The sequence below is a fragment of the Corylus avellana genome, chromosome 8, assembly GCF_965113065.1.
Source record: "Corylus avellana chromosome 8, dhCorAvel1.hap1.2, whole genome shotgun sequence".
In the NCBI taxonomy this organism is placed as follows: domain Eukaryota; kingdom Viridiplantae; phylum Streptophyta; class Magnoliopsida; order Fagales; family Betulaceae; genus Corylus; species Corylus avellana.
The window spans coordinates 7,026,958-7,053,993 of record NC_142497.1 but is presented as its reverse complement, the minus strand read 5'-3'; the positions used below and the strand labels follow the sequence as shown (position 1 = coordinate 7,053,993).

The following is a 27,036-nucleotide window of genomic DNA, read 5'->3' as shown; positions in this document are numbered from 1 at the left end:
ATTTCTTGCCTAATGCCGGGTTGTTGTCTAAACAACAACTAATCCCCGATATGTAGCGTGGTTCCCACAACTCAAAAACGAATTCTCATGCATTAAATGTTGTGAGAGCACTGCACCACATAGAATTAAAGGATGAAAAGAAGATGGGGTTGATGACGTAAATATGACTTCAATCTGCTGCTATAAATATGACTTTTTTATTTTTATTTTTGGATATAGATGTCTTCATTAGAAGTAGTATGGCCTTAACAGACAATTTTTGTTTCCTATAAATCCTTTGCTTAAAAGCTACACAGCGTTCTAGAGCCATGGTCCCTTTCACGTGTGATCACAATATCGAGTACTACAGTAGTCCCAATAGAACTTTTTTCATCATGGTCCTTTTTGAAGGATCATTTGTGGAGATCTTGTGACCACTAAACGACATAGGGCTTAATCATATCACTTATGCTTACATATTTACACTCTAAATTGCATTGATTACTTTCTCCATAAAATTACTACTGCCTAATGAAGGCCGCCATGCATAGGCCTCTTTCTAGTTAGGGAATTATTATTATTATTATTATTATTTTTTTTTTAAGACATGTCCACACAAGAGGGGGGAAGAGGATTCGACTAGTGACCTCCGTTTCATGAGGCGTGATCCCTAGTCGATTGAGCTACCTCTTAAAGACCTTTCTAGCTAGAATTATTTCAATGGGGTTTGCAAATTCAAACAAATTTTAACCTTAAATATTAAGGTTGAACCAAACTGTTTTCTTTTCTCCAACTGCCCCTACCCCCCAATGTTAATTCAATAGATTAGGCTTCCCCTTCTTCCTTGATGATCTAACCCAATGAAACGCCCAATGAAACAAACTTTTAAGTAAAATCCACTCTTGAAAATCGGTTTGTAAAAAGAGGGTGCCAAAGAATTGATGATGTACAGTTTGTTAAGATTGTACTTAAATTGCTAGGTGGAACACTTAAGATTGTAACATACCACCGCGTTCTGTAACTAAAGCTCACGACAGCTTACTCTGTCCTATAAGCCACTCCTTCCTTGACTCAAACCCCAGACGTAGTGATTGGCTCTAATACCAAATTATACGAACTTTATGTATAACTCATTCTCAAAACTTAGCTTGTAAGGGGAAGAGGTGCCAAAAAACTTCTATACACATGGTTAAAATTGTACTTAAGCTAAACAACATGAAACATTCACTATTGTTACGCTTAATGAAAATTCAAATACACATGTGGACCATAAATGTGTACTGCCACTATGATGGTGATCCATGGTGCAAATGTGCACTTCAACTTTCCGTAAACTCAGAAGTCCACATGCATGAATGATGAGAGAATCAAAAGCCTCAAATGATTTCCATGTTTTCTGCCAACTTTCACAAACTCTGAATCATTCTCAGTTTCAAGGTTCAATGCTCAAGGTTTTATTAATTACACTGGTATTATTTTAATTTTTTTTTTCATCATTGTTTAATTTCTATTAAATTGGTATTTGAAGAGAGGTCAATGTAAATGAGTTTTGAATTAATATTATGCTTATTATAATTCTGGCCTTTTTGTTTTGGATTGATCAATAAATCCGACCATTTCTTCTATGTTGTGTTGAAGCCCTTGGCAGCCACTTGGCATAATCGCCCGTCGCCAGCAAATATCCACCTAGGCCCAAGAGAGTTTTTTGAAGAGGCCAGGAGCTTAATTCATTGAAGTTATCGATCTGAAAGGGAACAAATGAGAAGCTCGATGGGTACTTGTAACAATTGGTTAGAAGATCCAGACAACATTTCTGAGTTTTTGGGAGGCTGACATGTTTGTTTCCCTGTTTTACCTGCCTTAAAAAAATAGAATCAATGTCTTGTCGCATTGTATGTGGTTTATTCTTGCTACTAGTTTATCTATGCAGCTCTAATTACAATGGTACTTTTTAAGAAAAAAAAAACAATTAACCTCGCTTAGTAAAGGTACGTAATTAAACATATATATTGCCATATTGGAAAGTCTTATTATATATACCATTTGTTAAGAAGATTGATGCCTGAAGAGTTTTTTTAATGATCCCATAATATAGTATTTTGAAATACTACACGTCTCAATAGCTTAAGTCTATAAATTTGGACTCAACCATGCTATATTAATCACTTGCATTCACACATGTATACTCAACAATATGTTTACGTCATTCCTTTTAACGAATTCAATATTTATCCGTTTAGTTTTAAATGATGTAAAATTTTAAAAATAATCAGTAAACGATGTTAATTTACTTATTTTTAATAAAAGATTTGGGCATTCTAATGTATTTAGTATACCCAATTTTTTTTTTTTTCACCTAATAAATAATCAACACAAAAATATCTCTAGGTACTCAAATAATCACTACAAACATAATTCTCATATCACCAATCCACAACTTATCAAAATTGATCACCCTCAGAAACAATAATCAAACCATTCATCTACCACAAGGTCACAAATTGAAACAATCACTTATTTATATCCATACCTAAACCCTTAACGGCAAGGAAGACAGTAGAGGTTCGGTCTAAAAATTAATTTGTTTCTAACAAAATTAAACTTGATCCATCATTCATGTTTTTCCGCTTATCATATGCTAGTAAATGAAATATTGTACGAATGTAAATGGTTTAATATTTGAGCATGATAGTTGACAAAGCTAGTAACAATTTTTTTATTATTATTATTATTATTATTTTTAGGTGAAGTATTAATTACAAGTTTTTATTTTTTTTTTTCAGGTGAAAGGGTGTAAATGAGCCGAGCTTGAGCGAGCTTTCCTTGTTTAGGCTCGGTTCATTTAAATTTTACTCGAGCTCAAGCCGAGTTTAAAGACGAGCCAAAAAATCGAGCTCCAAGTTCGAGCTCATAATAAGTTGAGCCGATGACTCTTATATTTAATTTATTTTTTTATTATAAATTTAAACTTCAAGTACTCTTAAATGGCTCAAGAAGCCAGCTTACATATGAGTATTTGCTTAGCTTGGCTAGCCAAGTATGGAGCCTGAGTCAAGACAACAAGACACTTGATTTCGAAGAGAGAGGATATGCATCATTTTATAATAAAATGATGCTATTAAGAAAAAAAAAATCATCAATTTTTAATATTAATATGAGCAACTATGTGAACAACTACCAATTCGAGCCTCATACGAGCTGTTCACGAGCCTAACTGAGTCAAGCTGAGCTTGCTTCGTTTAATATTTATTTGAGCAAGTATTTGTGTTCACAAAACACTTCATTTAATAATCGAGTCGAGTACGAGTCAATCCCAAACTCACTCGCAAACGGCTTGCTCGTTTAACACCCCTTAGGTGAACTAACAAGCTATTTATTTATATATTTAGTTTTTGGGTCTCTCATTTTGATTCCTGAAAAATATATTAATCACACAGGTGTTTACCTCAAAAGTGCTTTATTGTTTTAAAAAATTGAGCATCTATTTTAAGGAAAGTATTACCTTGATTCAAGTCAGTTTTATATTTAATGTTTTCAGTTAAACAAAAGAGAGAGAGGCTTTATAAGAGCAGGAGGGCTCACGTGACACAAACAGTTTGATTGGAGGTTTTACTTGTTGAGACGTGGACTCACAATTTCACCTATAAAATTGTTGAATTTTACAACTATAATTCGTTTCTATTATTATTATTATTATTATTATTATTTTTTTGTGTGTGTTATTTGTTATTAATATATTTTTATTTTTATTTTATTAAATTCTTTTTTTTTTTTTTCTTCTAAGCAATAATGGAATAAGGGTTACAGGGAAATAAACAATCAAAGTGGGGTGGGTTCCCCAACAACAAGACCCAAACAAAAATGACAATACAAGAAAAAACACATAAACACATAGTAACAGTAGGCAATGATTCCAAAAAGGTTCCGGGCCTTTCTAAGGGCCGCACGAAACGGTATCCAGGCGCAAAAGGACTCGGTTAAGAGCCCCAAACGGTACCGGCAACAACCACGGTCAAGAAGTTGTTGCAGAGAGAATATTGCCGAAAACCAAACAGGCTACAAAGTCTCCACTAAAACAAATAACCACAACTGAGCAGGGAGACGATAAACCACAAAATACAACAGCAACAAAACACCAGAAAGGCTGCATAAAAACACCATAACTAAATAAAAATAAAAAAAACACCAAAATACAGCACCAAAATACGGCAAACCCACCCCCCCCCCCCCCCCCCCCCCACACACACACACAAATGTATAGATTTCCGCGGAAAGCTGCATTCTTTGAAAGGAAACGTAGTAATCACACACACACACATAGAATACTATTATGTGTGTATAGTAAATGGCTTGCATTTGTGGAGGACGAATCATTGGGAGTTCACCAGTTCAATGGAGCCACTGTGATTGGTCAATGAGTGGGTGAATCTAGTCTCTTTATTTTTATTTTTTATTTTTAATTCTTGAAGCTCTGTGGACGAGAGTCAAAATACATATTCCAAGCTTCCACATTTTTCTCCACTTGAAAAGGTAATAAGATATTCAAACCCCTTACTTTATGGGCATTCTTTTAACAAAACAAAATCCAACCACACACTGAGAATCTGAGATAAAAGAACAGTTGCATTGCATTTCAATCTTCACTGCCAAACAAAACTACATTCCTGCAAGCAAGCAATCTCCTTTCTTTTTCTTTTCTTTAAAGATGAGATAAAAACAACCTTGCAGTTGTGTCATAATACCTGTCAATGGAGATTGAGCACCATCAAGAGTCAATCAATAAGGCGACAAAAGGAAAGAAACCCTGAAAAATATTTTCAAGGATATATTATTATTTATAGCTGTCATTGTTTTCATCCCACTGAATTCCATATTTTGTTTGTTGATTCAATGGGTTGCATTAAAGCAATTAAAAGCTGTCGAGTGGGTTGTTAATAAGCTATTGATAGAAGAACCTTATCTCAAATTATCCGTGTAAGTCTCCCTCCTATGTATTTACCCCTATTTTGTATTAATGTTCAAGACACAGACAAAATAAGCTTCAAATATATTCTCTCCCTTTACAGCATTTTTGCTTGATCAATTGGAGAGGTCAATCTCTGACATCGCTGCTTTGTAAATGGGAAAGTGGGGTGGTGTTATTTTCTCTCTTCTGTTCTTTTCTCCTCTGTTTCTTGGAAAAATAGCAGAAGCTTCAAGAACAACAGATGGATCAGAGGAATGGGGATATGTTGAAGTCAGACCCAGTAAGCCAAATGGTTCATAATTGTATAAATTTTCCTTCTTTTTAATTTTCTCAAACGGGGTGTTGATATTTACACAGAAGCCCACATGTTCTGGTGGCTTTACAGAAGTCCCTACAGAGTTGAGGATGCCTCCAAGCCATGGCCTATCATCCTTTGGTTGCAGGGCGGCCCGGTGAGTATATATTGTATTGGTTTTGAAAATGAATGAATAAAAAAACTCAGGGCTTTTACGATTGTCTAAAACATATATACTCGTTTCTTCATGCTTCATATGTGAATTCCCAGATTTTCATTTTCATATTCATACTCACTCTCCTCATCTGTATTTTTTTTTCTTCCTGCAAAATCAGGGCGCTTCAGGAGTTGGGATAGGGAATTTTGAAGAGGTTGGGCCATTAGACACCGATTTGAAGCCGAGGAATTCGACATGGTTGCAAATAGCTGATCTTCTGTTTGTGGTAAGTCAGCCATGGTTAGAACTCTGTTATGAAGAAAACGATTTGAATTTTGTTGGTTCTTTTAATCAAATGATTCGGTGTAATGCAGGATAATCCAGTTGGAACCGGATATAGTTTTGTGGATGATGAAAAACTGTATGTCAAAACCGATGAAGAGGCAGGAAACGATTTAACCACATTGTTGGAGAAGATATTCAATAAAAATGAGAGCCTCCAAAAGAGTCCTCTGTTCATTGTGGCAGAGTCCTATGGTGGGAAATATGCTGTCACTCTTGCACTGTCAGCACTAAGAGCCATAGAAGCCGGGAAATTGAAGCTTAAACTGGGAGGTAATCTCTTCTCAAGCAACATTTCTCCACTTAGCAATATCAAGAACCTGAAAAAGAAAAGGAGAGGAAAAAAAAAAAGAAAAAAAAAAGACATGGGCCACTTTCATGTGCTCAATCTATCATTAATACTGCAACTTTCATGTTTCTTCCATGTGTAGGAGTTGTATTAGGAGACAGCTGGATCTCCCCAGAAGATTTTGTGGTACATAGTTTTTGATTTGTCCAATTCACATGCTTTAGCTTGACTATTGATTCTGAGAATTACAGTATGTTATATAGAAACCCTTATATTCAGTTGTTCAGATTTCAATTTTGATATGCAGTTTTCATGGGGTCCTCTTCTCAAAGATGTCTCTCGGCTTGACTACAATGGGCTGCATTACTCAGACAGGTCTAGTTTATCCACTTAAAACTAAAATGTAGAAGAAAACTATCTTAGTATTGGAAAATTTTCAGTTAACTAACAAACCCATTTCAGAATACAGTGTAGCTCAGAAGATTAAGCAGCAAATTGAGCAAGGTCAATATGTTGAGGCAACCAAATCATGGATGCTACTTGAGTCACTGATTAGCAGGAGCAGCAATAATGTGGTACAGTACACCTAGACCCCATATTGACTAATTACCTGTAGGGTAGTAATTCGCGTTTGCGTATTAGGTTCGGGTTATGTCAAAGCACGGGTGTATAAGGCTATATATGTTAATTTTAACTCGACTCATTTAATTAAATGTGTCATACTCTTTAACCATAATCTGCTAATTTCATGTTGAGTTTGTATTGGATTTGCAGGACTTCTACAATTTTCTATTGGATTCAGGATCCGATGCGGCATCCTTCACAGCCATAGAATTATCAAAAGGGATTGCACTAAAAAGATATTCAAGATATTTAAGTTCCTTAAGGTCAAGGTCTTCTCCTGGTGGTGGTGGTGGTGGTTTGGATAGCTTGATGAATGGCCCCATTAAAGAGAAGCTTAAGATTCCGGAAAATGTGACGTGAGTTTTCTTTCTGCTCTCTAAAAGGACAACAAAAATTGCTGAAAGTTATATAATCCATCAAAGAAGTATGAATGTTTTCTTTCCAGGTGGGGAGGGCAGTCAGACAATGTTTTTACAGAGCTGGAAGGCGATTTCATGAAGCCTAGGATTAATGAGGTAAAAAGTTTGGCATTGGAGAAGTTAAAAGGGTAAAGGGTTTTGCATTATCCATACAAATCAACTCTTATTGAGCATGAATCAGTGGCATTTAAGCCTATTTGGAACAAGAAATGTGAGGGATAGAAAACAGAATAATGTAATATATCTTAAATTTCTCTCCTTTGGCTTCCTTGAGTCCAGTGAAAGTATGATGAACTCGCTTGCTTTTTCTGCATGTTATTCCCATTTCCAGCTTAACAAGCAATCAGTTGTTTGGTAGCCACAGAAATCAAGATTCTCTTTTGCTGTCATACAACCAATAGAAAGATCAGACCTTTCATCCAAACTGATATTTTATGGAGGGACCAAATTTCCTTCATCCTTACCTATTTGGCATCATTTTGGTTTCACATGGGAGCATAGGTGTATTACTTTATTATTTGTTTATTTTTAAATTCATCGATGGAGATGGTGGTTACAGTTATTGCCATAAAAGATGTTATATAATTGAGACCTTATCTTATTCTTTTACAGGTCGATGAGCTCCTTGCTAAAGGGGTGAATGTGACTGTGTACAACGGGCAAGTAAGATTTCTCATCTTGTCTTTCTCAACAATACCCCTGAGGCTATGTTTGCCATTGCCCTTAAAAAATGAAGTGGCCTGAAATTATAGCAGATTTGATTGATGTGAGAAAAAAAGTTTGTAGTAATTTTTTTTTAATTTAAATAGTAATAAAAAGTGATTAATATGATATAAAAAATAAAAATGTTGGAGATTGATTTTGAGAAGAATAATATAAGTCCATTTTTAAGGCCACTAGCAAACAGACTCTCAATGCCCATATAAAGACTTAAAAGGATTAGACATGTGGTGGGTTTCCCATCTGGACCACCCATCTCTCTGGCTTTCTTTGGAAACTAATGTTGACTTAAGGGGGATCATTTAGGATCCGTTTGGATTTGTCATTTCAAAACGTGCGATTTGAAAAATGCAATTTTTTAAAAAACGTACTCTCAAAAGATATTTTTTTGCGATTTAGTTTAAAATTACAGTGCTAAACGCACTCTTAGTAGTTTTCAAACACAATTATACGGTTAATGTTCTGATTGTTATTTTATGAATTGCAGCTTGATCTTATATGTGCAACCAAGGGGACAGAAGCATGGATTGAGAAGCTCAAGTAACTCTCCTGACCTCTCTCTTCCCATTGTGTTTATCCATACCTTTTTTTCTTTTTCCTTTTTGCTGCTATATATATATATATATATATATATATATATATATATATATATGTTGAAGGGGGTTTGTGTTGTCAGGTGGGAAGGGCTACATAATTTCTTGAGCACGGACAGAACCAATCTCTATTGTGGGGATAAAAAAGGCACCCAAGGTTTCACCAAGTCGTCGAAAAACCTACACATGTATTGGATACTTGGAGCAGGCCACTTTGTAAGTAAAACAAAACCATCTTTCACTCTCCTCATCATTACCCTTTTTTCAACGGAGAAAAACGCTACACAAACTCTCTTTTCTACGTTCTTATTCCACGATGTGATAGTTGTCATGTCGGCTTTCCACAATAGGGTTTTCTAATCTCTTATTAGAGAGTATAAAAAAGAAGGTTCGTGTAGCTTAGCATACAACATACCTTAACTTCCCCCAAAGCAAAGCAAAGCAAAGCGAAACAAGTGACACTTTCTTTCAGTCTCGCCAATAGCCCATTATTGACATAAAAACAACATATACTGTTTGCCTTCTGTAGTTTGTCTCTGTAGTTGAGATGTCACAATCATGATAGTTTCAATTAATCCAGGCCCTCCATCAGAAAACTCAGGATTGAATTAGGGCAGCAGTGAGACAACCTCACAAATAGTCAAAACATTTGAAAAAGAAAAGAAACATCAAACAAACAAGTTACCCCTGCCTCTGCCTGCATGCATGATTTCTGACTTTACGAGTAAATAATAAACATGGGATGCTGTGAAACACACAACACATGGGGTTTCTGACCCGTCCCACCGAGGTACCTCATGTGCGCGTGGCTCCCACTGCACCTAACAAAATTATTAAAGACAAAAAACATAGTAGGTCTGTAGGTGAATGTAATCAAGAATTAGAGAGATTAGCGAGGCCACGCGCTAGGAGAACGTGTGAGATTGGAGTTTGACTTGTACAGTAAAGGTGCATGACAATTACGTGAGGGTTAGTAGGGTAAACTGACAGCCCAGGCGCTTACGGCAAAAGTACTACAGAAGAAGAGATATGGTGTCAGCACGGAGTCGGGAAATCAGAAGACAAAATAACAGACCAGACCAGACCAGACCAGTTTCTCCCTGACCTTTTTCTTTCTCAAAATGGGTGGCGAGGGAATTCGGTGATTGTCGGTCTGAAATATTAATAATTTAGACAAATAACTTGAGGATTAAAAATGAATTTTTTTTTTTTTAAATGAGACTTTTCTGAAAGACTGTTGAGTGATGGTAATTGCAGGTACCGGCTGAACAGCCGTGCGTTGCATTAAAAATGGTGGGTGCCATCACGCAGTCACCAGCGGCTTCTAGGCTTGTACGTAGAAAGTGAAGAAGGAGAAACCAGAGCCAGCCAGAGAGTGTAGAAGGGAAGCAAAAACAAGAAAGAGGGCTTGGACAGAGTCAACAAACAAGCAAGCAAGCAAGCAAACCAACAGTAGAGACTGAGATGAGAGGACAGAGATTATATATTTTTATGTCACAGTTTGATTCATTATCCCCATTATCCTTCACCCACCAAAGTACATAATTTATTTCTTTTATTGAATAACAGAAATTTCTATCTTCTTCTTTCTTCTTCTCTTGTGAATTTCTATCCATGCATTCACCAGCTTCAGAAACCCATCCATGACATGGAAATTTCTATCCATTATTGCTAGTACTTCGATCAAGGCTGCTCTGCCAACTCATTTGATCGGTGAATTATATATTTTTGGACTTTAAAGTTCGTTTGATAAGCAAAATAACTATTCCATTAAAAGCAAATAAGCCTTTATTAAGAGCTTAAGTATACATGTACTTTTAACACTATAAATAGTCATTCCCTTATGGGCGGCGAGAATGGCTATTTTAAGGTTATTCTATTCCACCTTCAATTTTCAATAAAAGATATTCATTTTTTTTTAATAGAATAGTCAATCCTTGCACCAAGCTTAACCTTTGTATTTTTGAATAATTATTGCAATACATCATAACTCAAAGCAGTGGAAAAAACAGAAGATATTTGCTAGTAATTAGATTAAGAACAAAAAAGATCAAATGGATGCAACAAAAAGGACCAAATGCAAGTGAAAGTGGAATCGGGACTTTGATTATTTCCATATAAACTCATTATTTCGCCTATTATGTGATCCAAAATTACATTTGATGTTCCCTTAAAAGGGATGATCATATATTACAAGCTCAGATATATACTAGGACATCTGAAGATATACAACCTCAAAATATACTCTACATAATAATGAAGGGATTGAGATCAGAATACCATCCAAAAATACATTACTCGTACAAAGAACCATTAAAAAAAAAGAAAAAAAAAAAAAGAAAAAGAATGGAGTTAACTAAAATTCCATCCCTGCTCACTCAATCTTTTCCAGTACATCCAACCTGTTTTTCCTCTTCCAACCTTTCATTGAGGCAACAAGGTTGATCAGCCCAACAATTTGACTTTTACTGTATTCCTGCAAGGAAAAATGTATTTTCACAAGATGTAAAATAATAATCAAACAATGTCACAGAAATCTCTCATATTTTTTTTTAATAGGGATGGATCTTCTTACTGGGTGAGCCCATGCCCAGTGTACAAATTCAGTTTCAGGTAGGTAGTAAGCCTGCATTAAGAGAGAGAGAGAGCGGCAGTTAGTAATAGTCAGAGTTACAAATGAGTATGGCATCCATGTCAAAGAGGTCAAGCTGCAACCCCCCAGCAATTCCACACCACTCCAAAATTTTCTCATCATTTTTGAAGTATATCTTTGATTACGCTTACCTTAATGAAGGTTTCTACCATCTGTAATTTGGGCTTCACATTTACAGAGACAAAATGTCCTAAACCATTAATTAAAACCTGAAAGGAATAAAGAAAAAAACTCCTTAAATATACCCAGCTTCAAAGAAAGGGAGCAAAAAGCAAAGGAAATGTTGCAATGTACAGATTCTTATCATGGTTAGAAAGAAACCTGAAGATCCAATGACATAAGAGCTCGTCCTTCATCAGTACACCGCTTCACTCGTGATAGACCTTCAATGAGAGTTTCCGCAACAATCTCAAGTCCATATTCTAAGAGGAGGAATTGCACCTAGGCATATAGGAATATAATATTCAAGTTGGTCAATCATATTCAGGGTTTCATTACATTCAACAACTAAGCATTAAAACTGTCTCCTTTTCTGCTAGGGGCCCTAAACACAAATTCATAGGCAGCTAAAATCACCTCATCAAAGCCCTAGCGCAAACAAGGGGAGGTAACACGCTATTAAGATACTAATATCTAGTAATCTTTTTGGTAGATGTTAGAAACTAGGTCCCAAAAACTTAAACTTATACTCAATGGAAGTGGAAACGAAACATAAACAAGCACAAAAGCAGAAACTCAATAGATGAGGGTTTCCGAGATTTAAAACCAAGAACCTCACAAATTCTGACACCACATCAGAAGTCATCATTGCCAAAAACTTAATGACCTCACCGTGTTAGAGTTTTTTTTTTTTTTTGATGAGTAAAACAAAAGTAATAGAGTTGTTACATTTTATATTAGCTTGTTATTCTTATAGCTTCAGGGTGTTCTTGTAATCATATTATGTTTACCCAAATATAAATATGTGCTATGGAGAAGGGACTTGAATGTACAGTCTTAAACCTTTTCTGAACACTCCTCTTCTTCCCTCTTCTATACTTTACAATTCAACTTGGTATCCAAGCAACCAATCCACTCATAAAAGGCATCAGAAACAGGTATTTGTCAGCTGACACAGGCATTCTGATGTCAGCATCCGTACACTGAAGTCATCGCTGATATCATCACTGGAACTCTGGAGCCTTATGGTAATTATGGAGACTTTTCCGGAATTTTTTTGAAGCCATCTGATGTGAGTTTTCTATTTTTCAATAGTTTTCTGGAATTTCAAACATTTTTATGCTCCATCAGACCCCTCACATTCCAACAGCACAGTTTAAGAATTCCTAAAGAAAGACTCCTTGTGCCATCCAGCTCTCACAACTACAAAGAGAAGACAGCCTAGCGCTACTAGGCAAGTCATTTTTCATAGTCACGGGGTCCTGCTTTAGCATTGTGTAAGATGGTGAGAGACAGCAAAAAGATGCATAAATTTTTTCTTCGATCAGTAGATCTGGAGCTGTTTGGGAGTTTTTGCTGCATGGGTCTCCTTCCATTGGGGCTGAATAGGGTGTAGAAAGTCTGGTTTGTTCATGCGTAGGGTTGTTTTGAATTTTTCTATGAATTTGGGACTTTCGGCCTTCCATGGGAGTGCTGGTTTTTTGAAAATTTGGGACAAGGTTGACTCATTTATTGGTTTTTGGAATTCTTTTTGTGGTTCTGGATGAATCTGATCTTGTTAGATTTGTATGCTCCAGCTTGAGGGGGGAGTGTTAGCGTTTAGCTCAAGGGTTTTTTATTTTTTATTTTTTTTTAATGAGGAACTCCTCCAAGGCAGAGCCACTTCATGTACCCACCCCTATTAGGTAAACCTCAAACCCATGTAAAGCACTCCCTCTACACAGATCAGGTAATACTCCGACTTTGTCGGTGGGTTGGCCTCAAAGAATTGTTTACACCCAAGGGGATTTGAACTTTAGACCTTATGGACTACCACAAACACCAAAGCTCTTACCACTTGAGCCAACCCCTCGGGGTAAGGGTATTCTTGTAATCATATTATATTTATCCTAAATAAATATGTGCAACGGTGAAGGACTTGAATGTACAGTCCTATACCTTTTCTAAACATTCTCTCTCTTCTCTTCTTCCCGCTCTTTTAAGACTTTACAATTCAACTCACTCCACTCCTTGCTTACAGAGAGAGGACATGCCATTTTGGAAGACCGTGATCTTATATTGGAGCAACTTTCTTTGGAAATAAACAAGGAAACTCTAGAGGCTGGAATAGCATAAGAGTATAAGCATGGCACATGAGAAGAAAGACAACGATGATCAAGAAAGAAAATAACAGGTTGGATTATTCATTAGCAATTCCTATCAACAAGGACAAATTTTGAGGTGAAAAATTTCTGATTCTTTGAAATTAATGGTGGTGCCTTCCAAAATTCACTGCCAACCATTACCTCTTTGTTGATTTCCCCATGAGCGAGTCTTGTTTTATAGTGCTTGAATTCGCCCAACAATAGATCAACATACCTGTTGATACAACTCACTTCAGAACGCTAGTCAACTGGTAGTGGTTTTCATATAAACAAGGAGAGAAGAAAAATATTGAAGAGATTATTATTGTCAATACTAGAAATAATTATGATAATAAAAACAACAATAATAAAGATATTACTCATTATCTTCAAAATTTGTAAACAGTAACAGCAATAACACCAAAAGAGGGTTGTTTAAGGTTAAATATTTCTATTGTTCCTTGGTTTGTAGTGAAGGCTAACAATTCCCTTGGAAGAGTGCTTGACGGACTAAGGCTTCCTTGAGGGCGGCCTTTTTTGATTGATAGGCGGTTTTTGATTGATAGGCGGCTGTAGGTAAGATCCTTACCATGGATAACCTCAAGAAGCAACATGTCATTGTGGAGGACAAATGTTGCATGTCCCAGAGGAATGGGAAGTTCATGGATTATCGTCTTCTTTATTGTGACGTGGCTTATGCCTTTTAGATTGCCTTTTTCATTCATTTTGGATTGTCTTGGATTATGCCTAAACGTGTAGTCGACCTATATGCTTGTTAGTTAACTACTGGTAGTACATGGAGTGTTGCTATGTAAAAAATGGTGTTTGCGTGCCTTTTATGGTGTTTATAGAGGAAAAGGAATGACATATGTTTTGAGGGCCGTCAGACGACTTTATGGAGATTAAATCATTTTTCTTTAAAACTTTGTATTTTTTGACAGCTGCTTATGTTTCTCTTTTTAACAATTAATTATAGTGATTTCTTTATTATTTTTGCTCCCTCTAGTTAGGTGCTTTCTCTTCTAGTTAGATGCTTCCTCTTATATATTTCATGTGTACTTGGGGGGTGCCTTTACACTTTTAATGATATTTGTCAATTACTTAAAAATAAAAATAAAAATAAAAATCCTCCTGATGCCTCTCTCAAACCCAAATACGACCAATCCACTTGATTACAGCCCCATAAACTATGAGCCACTTCCCTAGTAATAACCTCCATTTGTCTCTTGCAAATAAACAATATCTGCTTTCCACCCCATTAGAAGCCTTCTAAACCCCATCTTTTTCTCCTTATTTCAGGCTTCTCACATTTCATGATATAATCTTAGATTTCATAATGACCATTTTCCACCCCTCCCCTTGCCTGTCACTCTATGAGATTGACCTCCCTTGACATCATAATTCACTTAACACCAATCACTTTAATTCACAGTTTCCTCTATTACCTAATTTCTCACTCAAATCTGAAACACTACCCACACCACTTTGACGTCGTCGACTAGCTTCAATAGCATTCACAGTTTTCTCTATTACCTAATTTCTCACTCAAATCTGAAACACTACCCACACCACTTTGATGTCGACTAGCTTCAATAGCATTGAACAAAGCCATAAGTTGATCCTCAACCTTCGCATGACAATCCAACCACGACCAAAAAAAATTACCCTCTGAACCACCCAATCTGAAGACACCGAATAAGATCCCCTCCTTGTTCCCCAATTGCAGCAAGTGGGTGAATATCCAGCATGACACTTCCCCTACTTTCTTCTTATGTACAAATCACCACAGCCAAAGAAGGATCAGACACATCCCCACAATATAATCTACCTTTATTACCCTCAAAGCCCCCTTTCCCCACCCCATTCTCAAGTGCCAGGGAGTTCCAAGAAACAAAATTCAAGATGGGTATTGTAATCCGTTGTCCACCTACCACCTGATACAAATTTTGGTTACCCAAAACAGATTAAACCCTATGCTATAAGAAACTCTCCAGGAACATCCCCACTTCCAATGACCTATTCACCCCCAAACCATTCATTTCACTGATATGAGCAGACCCTCATCCGAGCTACTCCCATGTATCACCAAACCACCCTCCTGCTGTTGAACTTCTTCCCCACCCGCCTCAAACAGTATTTTGTTCCTATCTGTGCAACATCCAAACACATCCGAGTGATTAACTCCTTTCCCTCCCTCCCCCCTCAAACATAATTTTGTTCCTGTCTGTACACCCAGACTCCTCCTGCGGTTTAACTCCTTCCTGGCCCACCTCAAACATAACTTTGTTATGTTCAGTTTTACCTTTTGAACACTTTCCAACAACTCCCGAGCTAACCATAATTTCAGCATCACATCCCTTCCCGTCAATACCAAACAGTTTTTCATTCATGTCTGTGCAACACCCAAACATTGAAACGGTTTCTTTTGACTTCTGAACAATTTCCAAGCTTGGCAAAACTTCATTATCAATTCTTTCCATTCCGCTACCAAATAATAGCTCTTTGGTCTTTTCTGAGCAAGACCCACTTGCTCCGACAACTATTATCGTTGCCTTCGGAGCTGTCGCCAGGGTCCCCCAATAACCCCTTCCTCTGCTACTTCACCACTCACATCTACCGTTCTAACATCTACTGGAGCACTTTCTTTTGTACCAATCTTTCTAGCATCTAGCCTTAACTAACGGTTGAAACCGCCTTTGATACACTGCCCCGCATAATGGATCAACCCCTTTTTTTCTCACATCAACCGGGTTTTGTCTTCAAAGCTTACCATCATCTTTTAGCCTGACTGGAACAGGCTGGTTGTTCCTCTTCTCCTATGGGTTTCGACTCTTCTGTCCCTTTGGGCTCATAATTCCTATCCGCAACATAAAACTAATCTGAGTTATGTTTCCCCCCAAATTTTTTTATGAAACTAAGGAAATATAACGAAGGATACACTTATGTAAGCACCCAGAATTTATATAACCTTTACATCCTAACGTCCCAATTTACAGACAAAGTTGCCCACAATTAGAAATTGGTTCTTATTCTAGTTTTTCACAACATTCACACCACTATATTTTGTCTCGCATTCCTTCACTAAAGTTTCTCTTTGGATTTCATGGGCCATAGGAATCCAAAGCGTTAGGCACCCTTGCAAGAGCAGTGAGTGGGAACCCCCTATCAAGCAAGAACAAAGTAGTTCTACCCATAGTGGAGTCACCATTGATTCTAATTATTACAGCAAATGAGTCTATCAAAGAAAAGGATCCCATGATCATGAACGATCATATCTATCATTATTATGCAATTGCAAGTTTGTGTGAAGAGCATATCCGATTATGTCAATCACTAATTTCTTGGGTGTATCCCAAAAAGAGCATTGCATACATAAGTAACAAATATATATATACAGCTTAATGTTATTAATGTCGGTGTTTGATGAAAATCAAAAGTGTGAAAAAAATTATATGTATGTATAGATAAAAGGACAAAAAATAAAACAAGAAAACAAACCCATTATGCTCTAGTCCAAGCTAAAAAAATTATATGTATGTATAGATAGAAGGACAAAAAATAAAACAAGAAAACAAACCCATTATGCTCTAGTCCAAGCTCTTTCACCTCCCATTTAGCATTGGCAATTCGATCAACATACCTGCAACACGTAGTTATCCATTAAAGAATTGCTCATAATAACCTAAAAAAGGGTTTGCTAGTTTACAAAAACAGCCTCTTTAATGGCAAGAATGGGCAATACCACAAATCCGATGGGACTATATCAACATCATTTCAGAAATCACAGCCACAATGGTGAGGGGAGAAAGTAGAGACTAAGATGAGAGAGATAACATTTGCATTCAGCCTACCAGTATTATGCAACAAAGATTCATCATCGTTCTTCACAACCTTTTACTTTTGATTGGAACTTCCATTTTTCATCTTTTTATTTTTTTTATTTTTTTATTTTTATAAGTAATAATGCATTAAAGAGCATAGAGGGGTGCAACCCATTTTTCATCTTAAACAGAGGATTTGCCTAAGAATTAGATCAGTCAGGTTGGAGCTTCATAAGAAATCTTTAGAGGTTTTTTTTTATAAGTAAAGAGAAATTTTATTAAAAGTGTAAGGCGCTACCAAGTACATGGGCAATATACAACAGGAAGCACCCAAAAGAAAGCGAGCACAAGAAAGACCCAAACCAAACAGAACCCACCCAAGAAAATCCCACTAAACACCAAAAGCTCTCAAACCCGAAAGCCACAAACACCAACGGTCCTTAAACCCGAAACCCACACAAAGCACTCAACATTAAAAAACGTGAGCCTTGCCTTTCCCACGCCTAGAGGATGCGCCTGTAGTATCATAATTTATGGAGCATTCTAGGTTCAGAAGCTCTCTTCTACCTCTAAGATTAGAGTGAGCACCCTTAACCTCCTGAGAAGAGAGCCACAGTCTGATCCTTATTCCCCTCACACGAAACTCCCCCCACATGACAAATATTCTCAACACAAAATAGAGCCTAGTCCAAAGGAGTGACAGCGGGAAAGTCTCCACAAGGGAGGGGAAATCCCCATCCTCCCCCATCATCCCTCACAACCAGCGCTAACAACAAAACCGGCACGGTCGACTGACAACACCTCCCTTATCCATCACTTCCGGTGAGGACTGAGAATGGACCAGCTCAGTCGAACAGCCACGAGCCCCAACAGAGGAACTCAACTTGAGAAACCCCCTCTGGAGAATACCCGTCACCGGAGGGTTTTCTGGACAACAACACGCAATCGTCAGGCCGTGGTAACCTCTGACAAGGTATGGGACGTGATCTTAACAGACGGCAAAGAGAGCAAGCTCAGGCCGAAATCCAAAGGAACAACAGGTGGAGCATTGAGCACCAAAACTGCCTTGGCGATCAGGCTATAATCCATCTTCAAAAACCGATTGTCCTTCAACTTTCAGTTGCTGGCCATAACTCAGAATCTGGATGCATCTTAGAGCCCTTGATTAGTTGCAGCATCCAACCATCTCTGATCACCAAATTCAGCAGTTGCAAGCCCTGTAGATATGCTAATGCAGATGATTCTGCATCACATTATTTCCACTCACTTTTTAAAAAGACTCAACCTTGTGCACGCTGCAAGGTCCCAGTTATCTCAGGTTTGGATTTCCTCTTATGTGCCTTGTTTTCCTAGTTCCAAGCAATTTCAAAGTTTTTTGTCAGTTTTACATTTTTTTTTAGTAAGCAACACATGTTACTTACCAATCTTCTTTTTTATTTTTTTTTATTATTATTTTTTTTTTCATAAAAGAGTACTTGTTAAATAAAGAAAACAAGTAATGTGGGTGTACTTTTTTTCCTCAAGAGCAGCTTCAATTGAAACTTCAAAAGAACGACAAAATCTAAAGGTGAATTGACCCTGGGAATTTCCTATAGCATATATCTCATGAAGTTCTAAGAAACATTGCTTTAACCAACTTCCCATTGAGCTCCACACCATTTAACACACAACGTCCTATCATGCCAAAGCAGATAACAAAAAGCAGAACTGCACCACTCTCATGACGACCAAACCTCTATCCGATAAGAATAAACCTCCATAACAGTCTCAGGCATCACCTAAAGCAATCCAAACAAAGACCACAACTTGCTTGCCAATGTACAATGTAGCAGGAGATGGTCAATTGTCTCAACACTACTCCTAGACATACACCACTAAGCAACTATAATTTTTCCTCACATCCTAAGGTTGCAAAATCTTACAGAAAGCAGCTGTCCACCCAAAAACGATTAAGCTATTTTTCGTGGAACCTTCACACGCCAGAATGATTTTTCCAAGCTACAGCCCCCCTCAAAGTCCCTCACAGAAAGAACTACCCCCATACTTCCCATCTGTAGAAAGCTCCCATTAAATCCTATGGCCAATTCAAAGAGAAATGCTAGGGGTATTAACTCTTTTACTAACAAAGGCATATTACACTGATGTATAGCCCATTCATTGGAGAAAAACAGAACAATTAATTAAGATAAATGTAACAAATACCAATGAATGAGTTACACATCAATTTAGTAAACCTCTGTTAGTAAAAGAGTTAGTACCCCTATTATTTTTCCAACTCAAATCAAAGGAGAATTAGAACAATTCAAACAAGAACCAAAACTGATTCCAACTCCCCATCCTGAAAAGATCAAACGAGTGTAACATTCCAGGTGTTGAACTTCCACTCTGGTCATTCCTAGTTGCGACTTCCCAAACAAAAGATCCTTCCCAATCATCTGCAATTAGAAATACGGCCAGAAACCTATCTTCGAAGTAACTCACCACACCAAATGTTTCCCAAAACCAAATCTTAGCACCATCCCCAACATAGAAATAAACAAACCTGGAGAAGGCTCTTCAGTTTGAGAATACATTGAAACCATTATTTGGATTACGGCTTTGCTGAGTGGAGGGGCCAAAGCTACCATTCAAAAGGTCAACTCCAGGTAGAAAGTGAAGCTTGAAATGATCAAATATTAGCCTCCTACTATGTTTGAAAATATCCCAATACTCAAAATCACAGGATACAGTATAGAAACAACAAAAATCCACCATTTTAGATGCAAAAATGCAATCCATGAACAGCAGAAGCAAAATACAGATGTAGATGGCAAATCTATAAGGCTGTACAGAGATTTCTTCAACTAAAATACAATGTGAACAGCAATATATTTCCTTCTTACCCATTAATGTGGAGAAGTAGTTTAGCTGTTGTCCTATGAATGTGCTCTACAAGAACTGGCACAGCATCCACCTGATAAAAGTTACATTTAAAACTATTTTTAGTAATAGTATATGCAGTTTTTTTTTTTTTTTTTTTGCTATAAAAGCAATGAAAGCCAAAAACATCTCACACAAGTAGATGAAAACAATATAAATGCGGGAAACAACATGAATTACTATTCTAAAACAAAACCATAAGTTCAATATTGGTCCTCCTGGGCAACTTTACTCACTAATGAGAAAACGTGAAGAGCAATCAGCAAAAGGAAAAAAATAATCAGCAGAAAAAATAGAATACGGGGAGGGGGAGGGGGAGAGAGAGAGAGACCAGATTTTCCAAAAACAGGTTATACGAACAAAAATTCAGGCTACACAACGATTGTGAAGACTATTTATCATCATTCTCAAAAATCAATGCTCCAAAGCAAGCGTGTTACCTAAGAGGCTTTGTCTTCAACTAAAACTATACAACCTAAATATAAATGAACCTCAACATGAAAGACACAAATAAACAGAATAGCATGTCCACTTTAGTGTATGTATTGTGTGTGCACATGCATGTGCGTACATATATAGGTGACTCTCCAAACAGACAGAACTTCATCTAACTGGTACTGTTGAATAAGTTATGAGATGGAGGCACAGAGTTTTATCATTTTCTCTATTAATAAAATATTCCAATAGTCTTACTAGCCCAAAATTTCATCGAGTATTTAATTATATTTAACCAGAACTGAAATTCACATCAATTTTTGTAATTTCACAAACCACCATAACAAATATCGAATGCTCCAAGAGATCTTCACGGAAGAAACATACCAGGTGAACATAAAAATCTTCAACTACAGTTGCATTATTTTGCAGAAGCATCAATTGGAGATGAGCTTTAGATCTATGCAATATTCGAGCAACAAGAGATAAAGTATCAGCGCCTGCACATCTTTCCTGTAACATAATGGTCATATTATTTGTAGGCAGACATGTAATACAAATGGCTTCAGTTGTAATTTAAGTAACCAAATACACTACCAAGCATATGGATGAGGAAGCATTATAAGCACTTCTTTCCTGTAAAATAATGGTCATATTATTTGTACGCTGACATGTATCACAAATGGCTTCAGTCGTATTTTAAGTACCCAAATACACTGTGCCAAGCATATGGATGAGGAAGCATTATAGTTTAACCACTTGAGAAAAACAAACCTTTTGAATTTGATAACAAGTTGAGGCCAACTAAACATATTACAAACTGGTCATTTTGAATTTTTTTCATGGCATGGTTCACACTTGAAAACCAGATACATTTTTCCATTGTGACCATTTTCTGTGACCACCTCTTCAGTCACCTTTGTTAACAATAGAAGCAGAAGCAGTTCACCAATGTACTGGAGTGGTAATTTTGACTAAAACAAACTACTGTAATGCTCTTAGCCAGGCATACACACAAACCAGAGATGAACCAGGAACCTTGTGAAAATTTTGGACAGAAGCATACTCATGCTCCATCTACATAAGAATTCTAGGATTCAAAATTGAGCATTCACTCAATCACTTTTTGTAATTATTTGCATCTGTAGAATGTCAACTTGAAAATGACCCAATTTCTCCCATAATCTCTTTATGAAGAGATTACATTTCTCCACAAGTTCCCTTGAGCAGAAAGATGAGCAAAGCTCCCCTAAAGGGTGTAACTCTGAGAAACCACATTCCAAATTGCTTTGGTAATTCTCAATAACATGAAGATAATTATGAGAATTGGAAATTCTTGCAAAGTACATGATCATTCTCCTGAAATGAGTACATTTTTATTTTAGACATTTGCATGAATACCTTGAGACCAGAAGATGTTCCTGGAAAGTGACCATGACTTGTACTAGGAGGACTTGAAGGTGTAACATCCGCATGCGTAAATGATGTATTCAAGGATGTGCTTGAAGAGGACTGGGGTTTTATCCACTGGTCACAATCTTGTGTAATTCTGGATAAGGCTGTTTTTAGTCGATCTGAGCATCACAGATGATATTAGGTCTTTAAGTATGTTTCAGTTGAAACTGGAAATAGATCTACTCCAGTCATATTGATATTTGATCACAAAACCAAACCAGAAAATAAAGATGATGAATTAAAGAATGAACCAATAAAACAATTTATGATAGGATGGTAGAAATTGATAGAACAAATTACTTACAATTAAGAGAATCAGTTAAGCCTTTTCCATTTGAACTGGGGTTTTGCTGACCAAATGTTTCAAATACAAAATAGAAAAAAACCCCAAACAACTGGCATATCCCCTGCAACAATGTACTAAATCAGGAAAAACAATTTAGAGAAAAATTGCAAGCATTACCAAGCTTTTCATCAATAAGCTTAACAAATACAGGCAATGAAGCAAACAGGGTAAATGTCAGAGAGAAGATCATACCTTGAAAAACTCTATATTGACTATTTCTAATTTCTGCATAAGCCTTGCATATTTATCCATCGACCTAATAGGTAAAAATTTACATATAACTTAATGCAACCATACAGAAAAGCATAATAAAAACTATAATGCCTGAGGAAGTGTTCCTTTTTTTCAATATCAATAGAGTATTTCACCTAAGAAGACAAATCGAGGATCCCGTTTGGGCTGTAATCTCATCGTCTTTCCAATTTGAAGGGTTACTTTTTGGAAGATTAGGTTTGGAAATTCGACTAGGAAGTTGACTGTCCTCATCAATAAAGTCTGCAAGAAGGTCTTCGTTTTCATCTTCGGAAATAGAATTAGAGCTGTTCTTATGATTTACATCACTCTTTCGTGTAGAGAACTTGTCACCATGATAATTGTCACTAATATTTCCATCAAATTCACTGAAGGTGGCCCCATTAAGTAGGGAAGAAGTATGACCTTCTTTGGAAGTGTACGTAATTTTTAGCAAAAATGGGTTTCCACTTTTAAGCCAGTGTAAAAATCCACTCTTCTTCACACTGGTATCAACTAAGCTTGCTGATTTATCAGAAGGAGACATCCTGGCATTACCAGAGTTGCCAATAGATGGAACTATTAGGGGTGCTCCATCACCAAGAAGCCCAGGAAAACTAATTACTTGTACTGTATCTGGTGGCAATTGAAGCCAGTTTTCCTTTTCCAAAACCATTTTAAGTGCCTGGAAGACAAACAAAACAATAAATGTTACCATATGGGTTGTGTTCTTCAGAGTACTAAGGTTGAATTTGGGCCAGAAACAGAACTAAATAATAAATGAGCAACAATTAGCAAAGAGTTGGTGCCATAGAAAGGAAGACAAAACTTTGTTACTTCACCCAAAAAAGAGAGACAAATGTGAAAATTTATTCTTTACTGAAGCAGATACGTATTTACCATTTTTTTAATCTTATCACCATCTGTTAACAGTTTCTCACCAAGTCCATGCAGACAGATTCAAAAGCATTGTTTATCCATAACATACTGGCACCTGACGAATGTCCAAAAATCTAGTGCTCAAAAAACTGTTTCACAGCCACTAAGAAGTTCATTCTTCATATGGCAGTCACAGAGAAAACCTCTCCTGATATTCTTGAAATCCCAAAATGCTAAAAGAGTATTAATTTGATGCATTCACTACTAAGTGAAATTAACTTTGAGGATTAAGAATGAATTATCAGAAGATTCAAACTTTAAGGAATCAAATGTATTGTGTGCATTGTATGGATAAAGTTTGTATCCTATCTCACAAGGCATGACATTTACTGTGTTTAGCATGCAGTGCCAAACAAACAAATCTAGCAGCATGATATGAAACAATGTAGAGAACAAGAGCTAGTAAAGGAAACTTACATAAATATTTTGCCGATGAAATGCTACAAAATAGTTTTCACATACGACCTTCAACTTCTGCCTGAACTCAACCGCCTCAACTCCACAGAAGGCTTCCCCAGCCAAGATGAAGACATTCAGATCTTCATAATTCTTCAAAAATTGGTGAATGCTAGTTGAACAAACAGCAGCAGAAGAAAGCAATACAGATATACGACTAGTTGTCAGCTGCCAAAGATTCTTGCGTCCTCGTTGAAGGGTTTGTGAAACAAATGCTGTAGCATCTTTCCGCAGTTGATACCATGGAGATCCACTACTAGATGTTGTACCATCATCCTTCCTAGACTCAGCTGTATTTCGAGATTCTAAACTAGCCAAAGCAGTAGTTCCAGTGGTCTCAACTGAACAGCTGGTGGTTGTAGATTCCTCCCTAGATGAACCAGGCATTCTGTCTGCAGATGCAGATTCACAGATAGAGCCATTCTCTCCTAGGGAATTGCAAGAATATCTTGTATCAGAATCAATTTCTTGAACCTCTCCCGAACTCCAAGGGATGTCTTTTTCTCTCAGCTTAGTATTTGAATCTTGGCTTGCTGAATCCTGAAACAGAGATGTAAAAGTGTCAACTAAAGTAGAAAGAAAATGGAGGATCACAGGAAAGACCACATATGCTGATAATTTTAACTATCAGTAACAATGGCATACATGCATATATGTAATTCATAAGCAGCTAAAGGAAGCATCCGAAGACCAATAATTTTTCAACCAAGGAAAAGTATTCTCATTCATGTTGAAAGTGCTGCAAGGACAAGAAAAATGCCAAAATGAATGTAGGAAAATATGGCTGCAATAAAGCTCAATAGCCAGCAACATTTCAAGTAGCCAACCGGCATTATTTAACATAAGGTTTCATTGCCTTGAGAACAAATTTATCCACACAAAAAATATGCCAGATTGTTTCATGTTGTATTTGGCAAGGCAAATTCAAAGTAATTCTACAAAGTATAATCTTATCACATTGCATAACTTTTTGGAACAAGATCTCAAATAAGGAGGAAAACAGGTTCAGAAGTACTTAAGTTAACCAGCTGAGAGTAGACAAGCATTAACCTAGTTGTATGTATAAAGAGGAAGAACAAAGAATAGAAACCAAAACAGCAAAAAAATTAAACAAGAAATAACAAAATTATATACTGAATCAAGTAATAGGAATTGGAGTTTTACCTTATCATCCAGTTGGAAGCCCATAATTTCATAGTAAGAACACATCAACCGAAAAAGGACTGCTAGTGTAGTTAACAAACACTGCCTAAACTTAGATTCAGGTATCCGCAGGCATAGATCACTGTAGGTAAGTCTGAAATACAAATGAAAAAAATTAGGCAGCATATAAAAAGTATGAGATGATGTTACAACATTAATAAAGGGCTTTAAATGTGTAAATGCATACCTAGTATTTTGCATGTGTACTTCCTGATCCTGTGAAGGACAATTAATCATCAAGATAAATATTTCCTTTAATAAAACAGCGAAGGAAACAATGCCAAAGAGTAACAAAAGAAAACAATGACATGTAAAAGTACTCCTTTTATTTTTTCGCATATCCAAGTTATAGCCTCCAGTGCACATATTCAAAGAAAACGATTATTTCAGTTAAATTTTATACATATGTCCATATAACTAAAGCAGGGTCGAGAACACCCTAACAATGCAGTTTTTCCCATATGTTCATATAAAGAGGTTCCTTATGTAAAGAATTACAACATGAAACATGGCCAGAGGGCATCAAGATATAGTACGATATAACAATCTTTAATTAGTCACCAAGGATACCATGCAGACTGTAACATCTACCAAGCCAAGAGATAGAGAAAAATTAAAAAACAAAAACAAAAACAAGAACAAAACAAAAAAAAAACAAAATGTAAATTATGTAGCCATTAATTAACAATAATGCAGAGGTATCTCTCATTTCTTCTCTTTGCTGGTACTTACAGCAACACAGTCCATGGACGGTTATATCTTAATTATGTCAGCATACCTCTTGCACAATATTCTTCAATACAGAGTGTGTTTCTGACAGAACCTCCTGCATAAAGAAGCTCTGTAACTTTTCAGCAAGACCAGATACATCCCCAATTAGTGCGTAAGCATCAACCACCTGCGGAGCATTGTAAATTTGTAATAATCTGTCAACCTAACAAAAATTTGCACAGAACTGTAGAATAATAGTATTTAGTCCTTCCAGTGTTCCTTGAATATAATCAGAATAATAATGCTGATTGCAAAGTACTCTTTGCATGTATTTCATTTATCATAACCGCATGATGAAGCAGGTGATCCGAATATCTGATGAAGATGCAGTTGCAATGACAATATTGAAAATGGAGAAGTCCACTCTATATGGAAGAGGTGAGTTGGAAGCAAAAATCTAAGGCCTTGTGGTTAAGGGAGGGCGATGTGGCGTCCCACATCGCCTGGGTATGGAGATAAAGATTTGCTTATATATATACTTACACCATTAATGACAACAACGCGTTTTAAAGCCGTGATGGTCATGATCTCATTAGAACTCCACAGTCAAGTGTGCTTCTGCGAGAATAGTATCAAAATGGGTGACCTACTGCGAAGTCTGGTCCAGGGGAGCCAAAAGCGGACAATATTGTGTCATTGGGGGTGGGACGTTACAAATGGTATCAAAGCCATTACCCAGCTTAAGATGGGGGGAGCGTGCACAAGCCCATGGGGGTCGCCAACGAGTACTCGCTGGGACGCCAAAAATGGGATGATCCCATGAGGGTCGCCAACAAAGACACTGGGTTCCAAGAGGGAATGATTGTGGCATCCCACATCGCCTGGGTATGAAAATGGAGATGTGCTTATATGTATACTTACACCCTTAATGAAAACACCGTGTTTTAAAGGCGTGATGATCATGATCCCATCAGAACTCCACAGTTAAGTGTGCTTCTACGATAGTAGTACCAGGATGTGTGACCTACTAGAAGTCTGGTCCGAGGGAGCCAAAAGCGAACAATATTGTTTGTCGTTGGGGGTGGAGCGTTACAGGCAACCAATGCACAAAATATTTCTACCGAATGGCCAATTCTGATAGAAGAAATAACTTCATCAAATCCTTGCTACTTGATTGTACAATTTCTACCAACTGGGTGGG

General features: G+C 36.9%; 2 protein-coding genes across 3 annotated transcripts in view; one reads left to right on the top strand and one right to left on the bottom strand.

The window, feature by feature from the left end:
• The first annotated feature begins 4,725 nt into the window (after positions 1–4,725).
• SCPL51 (serine carboxypeptidase-like 51) lies at positions 4,726–9,966 on the top strand. Its single transcript, XM_059573813.2, has 14 exons — positions 4,726–4,953; positions 5,046–5,225; positions 5,303–5,397; positions 5,576–5,683; positions 5,772–6,012; positions 6,171–6,214; positions 6,336–6,403; positions 6,498–6,603; positions 6,803–7,008; positions 7,098–7,167; positions 7,684–7,734; positions 8,279–8,331; positions 8,468–8,600; positions 9,642–9,966. The coding sequence occupies exons 2-14, from the start codon at positions 5,099–5,101 to the stop codon at positions 9,729–9,731; spliced, it is 1,392 nt and encodes a 463-aa protein (XP_059429796.2). The 5' UTR covers positions 4,726–4,953; positions 5,046–5,098; the 3' UTR covers positions 9,732–9,966.
• A 502-nt stretch (positions 9,967–10,468) lies between these two features.
• LOC132163502 (coiled-coil protein) overlaps positions 10,469–27,036 on the bottom strand; it is a 33,139-nt gene continuing 16,571 nt past the window's right edge. For both annotated transcript variants that reach the window (XM_059573811.2, XM_059573812.2), the window contains 16 exons: positions 25,903–26,022; positions 25,312–25,340; positions 25,086–25,218; positions 23,883–24,461; positions 22,664–23,211; positions 22,488–22,551; positions 22,254–22,356; positions 21,896–22,068; positions 20,882–21,007; positions 20,023–20,093; positions 16,897–16,959; positions 13,482–13,554; positions 11,359–11,478; positions 11,169–11,246; positions 10,960–11,010; positions 10,469–10,860 (listed from right to left, as the gene is read on the bottom strand). In XM_059573811.2, the coding sequence (XP_059429794.2) occupies positions 10,759–10,860; positions 10,960–11,010; positions 11,169–11,246; positions 11,359–11,478; positions 13,482–13,554; positions 16,897–16,959; positions 20,023–20,093; positions 20,882–21,007; positions 21,896–22,068; positions 22,254–22,356; positions 22,488–22,551; positions 22,664–23,211; positions 23,883–24,461; positions 25,086–25,218; positions 25,312–25,340; positions 25,903–26,022 (2,433 nt within the window). In that variant the 3' untranslated portion in view covers positions 10,469–10,758. The remainder of the gene's footprint in view (positions 10,861–10,959; positions 11,011–11,168; positions 11,247–11,358; positions 11,479–13,481; positions 13,555–16,896; positions 16,960–20,022; positions 20,094–20,881; positions 21,008–21,895; positions 22,069–22,253; positions 22,357–22,487; positions 22,552–22,663; positions 23,212–23,882; positions 24,462–25,085; positions 25,219–25,311; positions 25,341–25,902; positions 26,023–27,036) is intronic.

Coding starts and splice junctions, on each gene's coding strand:
- SCPL51 (XM_059573813.2), top strand. CDS start 5,099: ATGGGAAAGTGGGGTGGTGTTATTTTCTCTCTTCTGTTCTTTTCTCCT. Junction 5,398..5,575: donor TTTGGTTGCAGGGCGGCCCG/GTGAGTATATAT, acceptor CTGCAAAATCAG/GGCGCTTCAGGAGTTGGGAT. Junction 6,604..6,802: donor GCAGGAGCAGCAATAATGTG/GTACAGTACACC, acceptor TTGGATTTGCAG/GACTTCTACAATTTTCTATT.